The sequence below is a fragment of the Triticum dicoccoides genome, chromosome 1B, assembly GCF_002162155.2.
Source record: "Triticum dicoccoides isolate Atlit2015 ecotype Zavitan chromosome 1B, WEW_v2.0, whole genome shotgun sequence".
NCBI lineage: Eukaryota > Viridiplantae > Streptophyta > Magnoliopsida > Poales > Poaceae > Triticum > Triticum dicoccoides.
This window is the reverse complement of record NC_041381.1, coordinates 691,572,331-691,578,072: the sequence shown is the minus strand read 5'-3', so window position 1 is coordinate 691,578,072 and position 5,742 is coordinate 691,572,331. Positions and strand designations below refer to the sequence as shown.

Sequence of the window (5,742 nt, the reverse complement as noted above, 5' to 3'; positions counted from 1 at the left end):
CGTTGACATGATTTTGTTTTTCCTAAAGCGGGGTATGAAACGAGGACGAAGGTGGGGCTCATCTGACGGCTCGGGAATGATGTATACAAGGCCTGGGCAGCGACCGACCCAAATTTGGGCCGGCGCGCCGGCGCCTATCATCGCCCTAATCATATAGGACTGAATGTGTGCTCGCTCGATGTGACATCTTGAATCAATAAAAGTGCTCGTTATTGGAAACAATGATAAATCAAATAAGGTTGGCCTCGCTACGCATGCATGCTACTGAACCATGGAGCGCGTGACTCAACCACCATGCACCAAACACAGGTCCACGCCCATTGCCATCACGCACAAAACACCAGGAACCGCACGGTACAAATCCCTGAGCGCGCCACCCCCTCATTTCGCGCGCGACACCACACATCGTCGTAGTAGTCAGAGTTGAACACAACACACGCACAAATCCTTACACGAACCAGCCGATCCATGGCGCCATGCCGAGCAGCCGTGGTGAAGACGAGAGCGACGTGCGCGCTGCTGCTACTGCTGCTCCTGTTGGCCGATGTGCGGCCGCGGTCCGTGGCTGGGCAGGCGCCACCCGAGCCCGAGGCCGTCGCGACGATCGAGGCGGATGCCGACGGCCGCGGCAATGGCACCCGCGGCGCCGGCGGCGGCGGGAACGCCGCGAGGAAAGTGCTGAGCACCATCGACTGCCAGATCTGCGAGGCGACGTGCCGGGTCAAGTGCCTCATCAACAACCTCTTCCAGTGGGGCACTTGCTACCAGCGCTGCAAGGCCGACAACTGCAACGACTGGTGTAGGTAGCCCTTGGTCGAGCTAATGTGCCGGTGGATGCATGACACGCGCATGAAGCCATGAATGGATCCCACTCTACATACGATATAGATGTCCTTGTGTCCTGCCCGTGCTAAAATTTTCGCTTCCACGCCCTATATGTAAAGATGGCGCTGCTATTTTAATTGTATTTACGTATAAACTCGAGCTCAGTGCAGATAATAAAAACTTTGATGCTCACAAACACATATGCACCTACGCTCATTCCTATGAATTCACACACAGCCGAAGTCATTGAGCATAGTTTCATTTACAAGTAGAAACATGAATGTTTCCCTGCGTCTTTGTAAAAAAGAAAAGAAAAGAATGTTCCTACTTTTATATTGAACTGTGCAGTGCTATATCCTACTCCCTCCGTTCCAAAATATAGCGCGCCCACGCTTTTCGAGATTCAACTTTGACCATAAATTTAACCCACGAGACCGACTGCGGCGGGATCAAAAATTATATAATTAAAAACTTTTTTTGAATACGAATTCATTGGTATAATTTTTTCGCCCGCCGCAGTCGGTCTTGTTGATTAAATTAATGGTCAAAGTTGAAGCACGGAAACCGAGGACGCGCTATATTTTGGAACAGAGGGAGTATATGCAAGAAAAACTATAGAACAAGGAAATTCAATTTCCTACAATTCAAAAGTGTTTTCCTCGAAACCAACAAATCAGCTACTCTATGTTTTTTTTTGTTTTTTACTTTCACAAAATATATACTCCAACACAAAAAGCTATTTGTATATACTTTTTTGTGTGAAAATGATTCAGATATATTATCAAAGTTCACCCGCAAAAAAGAAGAAGATATATTATCAAAGTTCACCGGAAGTAGAAAGCACATCAAACATAATAAAAATTACATCAAGATACTGAGACCACCCAACGATCCAATTGTATATACTTATCTCTAAGGCTCATTAGATTTAGAGGATTCCGACGGAACTTTCACCAACGGTGTTTTTCTCTATATTTAGCATTCGCTTTCATAGGAATGGAGACACTAGGTTCCTAAAGATTGCATTCATATTGGCCTGATTTCTAAGGGTTCTTAGCATCAGGTAAGACCTCCTGAAGATATCTCAACGACTGAAGTGAACATGGCATTCCATTTTCTTCTTCTTATTCTACCATGTAAACCAAACAAGCACCTATTAATTAGGTAAGGGTGTGGCTAGGTCTTAGTCGACTGAGATTTTAACTAAGTCTCAGTCAAGTGACATAACATATAAGAGAGAGAGAAAAGAAACTAAAAAGGAAATTTTACATGGATCTCAATGTAACATCTCGTGGATATAACATCGACTGAGACTTAATGAAGTCTCGACTGAGACATAGCAAGCCCGGTTGGGTAAAACCTAAAAAATGCACACGTTCTCGTTGTGGTTTGAGTTGCTATTTATTCGGGGAATGTATGTACAAATTGTAACTTGTAATTGGGACGTGGGATATCATTTGTTTGTTCTTCACTAGAATCAATCATGCCATGAAACGTGTGACTCAACCACCTTCCACCAACAAAGGTCCACGGCCGTTGCCATCACGCACAAAGCACCAGGAATCACACGTACAAATCCCCCGCGCACTACATGCACCCTCACTTCACGCGCGCCACCACACATCGTCGTCGTAGTCGACATTACACAGACCACACGTACGTACACACAAACCCTCGCACGAACCAACCAATCCATGGCCGCCGCCGTGAAGACGACGAGAGCGACGTGCGTGCTGCTGATCCTGCTCCTGCTGGCCGACGGGCGGTCAAGGCACGTGGCTGGGCAGGCGCCACCGGGGCCCGAGGAGGCCGCGACAATCGAGGCGGATGCGGACGGCCGTGGCAACGGCACCCGCGGCGGCAGCAGGAGCGACACGACGGCGAAGGTGTTGAGCACCATCGACTGCCAGGTCTGCGAGTCGACGTGCCGGGTCAAGTGCCTCATCAACAACCTCTTACAGTGGGGCAGCTGCTACCAGCACTGCAAGGCCGACAACTGCAACGAGTGGTGTAGGTAGCCCTCCGTCGAGCTAGCGAGCCGGCGGATGCATGACACGCGCATGGATCCATGCATGGATCACGAGGACGTTCGTTTTTTGCGATTCAAGGGTTGCTTTGAATACAACAAATCAGCTGCTCTATGTTTTCCTTTTTACATTCAATGAATCTATATACTTTCCATACGAAAATCCATTTGTATATGTACTCATCTTCCATTTTGCTGAAGTCATTGAGCTGTTCTCTCCGTAATTTGGATTGTTGTCTTTTTCGGGAAGATGTACAAACCGTAAATCGGCAGTCCTGTATGTAGGATGCTTATACTTTGTAGAAGAATCAATTGTCAGAGGCCGGGGATGATCCTCCTTTTTCTTCTTATAGAGAATCAATTGTGTTGGCCTGGCTGCGCATCCTTGCTACGAAACAAGGGAACGTGTGACTCAACTACCATGCACCGACACAGCTCCGTGCGGCGGCCAAGCCACACTTAAGCTGGGCCGGTAGTCAATTGACTACATAGCTTTTTTGTTGTTGTTGTTGCAAAAACAGCATACAACAAGCAGAAATCATAAAAAAAGATCTTCGAATGCATACATCTGACTACGCAAAGATTTAGTTGACCACACATGATAGGCTTCCTGGCACCGTTAGTCGGTCCACGGCCATTGCCATCACGTAGAAACACCATGAGCCTCACATAAAAATCATCGTGCATGCCACATGCTCGTTTTCAGCGCGCTACGACAGGTCATCAACGTTGCACGGACCACACACATACATGCATACAATCCCTCGCATGAATCGACCAATCTTTGGGGCCATCCCTGGCCGCCGCCGAGATCACTAGAGCAACGTTTGTGCTGCTGCTTGTGCTCCTGTCAGCCAACCTGCGGTGTGAAATAACGGGGGCCGACTATTTCTCACGAGACAGAATATTTTTCCAGCATCAACCGCCTCTTTTTTCCTTGGTAGCAAAAACTAAAACAAAAATGAAAATGAAAGTAGAAGCTAAGAAAAAATGCATTGACATTGGTATAATACAAAAAGAAGAAAGAAAGTGAAAAAACGTAAAACAAATAATGAAGAAAAAATTACACAAAAATTGCGCAAGTTGGAAAACATCTCATTATTTGCCGAGTAAGATTCCTACAGTTTTTTTTTCAGCTCATGCTCAAATCTCGTTTCGTATTGCAACCTTCGACAAATTAGTAGTGAACCATCTTAATATGCAACTCGAATAGTACAAAATCGATCAAGTCAAATGTGACTTGCAAAATATCATTATGTTAGGACTAATTAGAGACTCATTGTGTGAAGATAGAAGTTCTAATTGAACTAGAAGAACTTAATACCAACGCTCCAAGAGAGAACAAGAAAGTGTAGAACTTCAGTCATTGATAGTGTCATAGATGGCGGCAGAGACAGCTGTATGTTGGCGTTGGAGGCAGGTATGCGATGACGACTCGAACCCTGCGGCGGCAGAGGCTACTCGAAGCTGGCAAAGGTCGGGGAGGACAAGTTGGTGGTAGGAGAGGAAGGCCGTGTAAGCCAATTTATCGAAACATAGAGATGTAGATTTAGTTTTCAAGTCCTACCTGATGTAGATTTAGTCCTCGCGTTTCGGTCGCTTGGCATGCCTGCCGCTGCGATAACTACTCCGATGCTGCCATGAGTACGGTAGTGTTGGATCCATTGTCAGCTACCTCGCCCGCTTTATTGGTCTTTTTATATTTTTTATCAAAATTCGATCAAATATTTAACTAACAAAATGTTAGTGCATAGTAACAAAAATTATATAGTTAGATTCGTATTTGAATATAGTTCATAATGATATAATTTCTAGTGACATGCATGAACATTTTGTTAGTTAAATTTATGGTTAAAAAATAGCAAAAAATATCATGAGGACCAATAAATCATGTTGAACGTAGTATTGTATTTCGGTACCTGGTAGGGCAGCACTCTTCAAGTTCAGTGCCGCGTCACTCCACTGAACGGGGCAGAGTTCATCATCACTGCACTCGCAGCTTGCCGTCAGAAAATGGGACTGAAGAAACTCGAGCAGAGTTCATCTCGGTCGCAACTTATCATTACCTATCCTGCCCCTGCGGGGATGTATCTGGTGCACCGGAGCATTTGCTGCTACCGGTGCACCGGTCGCCCGTTGCAAATTAAAAATCGTTCAAAAAATTTCAGAAAAAAATTAGTGCATTTAGACAACATCAATGTACGTTGTCACAAAAATTCAAATCAAAATTCGAAATATTCCTTGAGATACAAAAATGACAAATTTGGCATTGAACAGTACATAAAACGAGTTGGGCTTCAGTTTTGGCCCATTAGCACATTGACGTCAAATTTGTCATTTTTGTATCTTGAGCATTATTTTGAATTTTGATTTGAATTTTTATGACAACATACATTGATGTTGTGTCGATGCACTAAATTTTTCTCAAATTTTTTTGAACATTTTTTAATGTGTAACATGGTCCGGTGCACCGGTAGCACCAATTGCTCCGGTGCACCAGGTACGTTCCCCCTGTCTCAATGATGATCACTGGCCGGAGCAGTACTGCTGCTACCGAGAGTCTGGGAACAGAGTACAATGAAGAAAGCATCGGTCCGTCCCATGGTCACCGGGCAGAACTCACATATTTGACCTGAGGACGAAATCAAATCATAAACTGACCTGGTTACGAAAATTTTTCACTCTGCTGACCCTTTGGTGTGGCGCCCGACAGCTGGGCGCCGCACCCTACTGTGCAGCGCCCATCACTTAGGCGTCACACTTCCTGCCAGCGTGGCAGCCCTGGTCCAGTTGCGGCCCCACACGCACCTGTGCAGCGCCTAAGGGATAGGTGCCACACTGTGACGTGCAGCGCCTATACCTTAGGCGTTGCACAGTGACTTAAGCGCGGC

General features: G+C 45.8%; 2 protein-coding genes across 2 annotated transcripts; both read left to right on the top strand.

Moving 5' to 3' along the window:
- The first annotated feature begins 468 nt into the window (after window positions 1–468).
- Window positions 469–807, top strand: LOC119312958. Its single transcript, XM_037588755.1, has one exon. It carries the CDS (start codon window positions 469–471, stop codon window positions 805–807), a length of 339 nt encoding a protein of 112 aa, XP_037444652.1.
- Window positions 808–2,519: 1,712 nt separating this feature from the next.
- On the top strand, window positions 2,520–2,843 carry LOC119350963. The gene has a single exon (XM_037618553.1). It carries the CDS (start codon window positions 2,520–2,522, stop codon window positions 2,841–2,843), a length of 324 nt encoding a protein of 107 aa, XP_037474450.1.
- The last annotated feature ends 2,899 nt before the right edge of the window (window positions 2,844–5,742 follow it).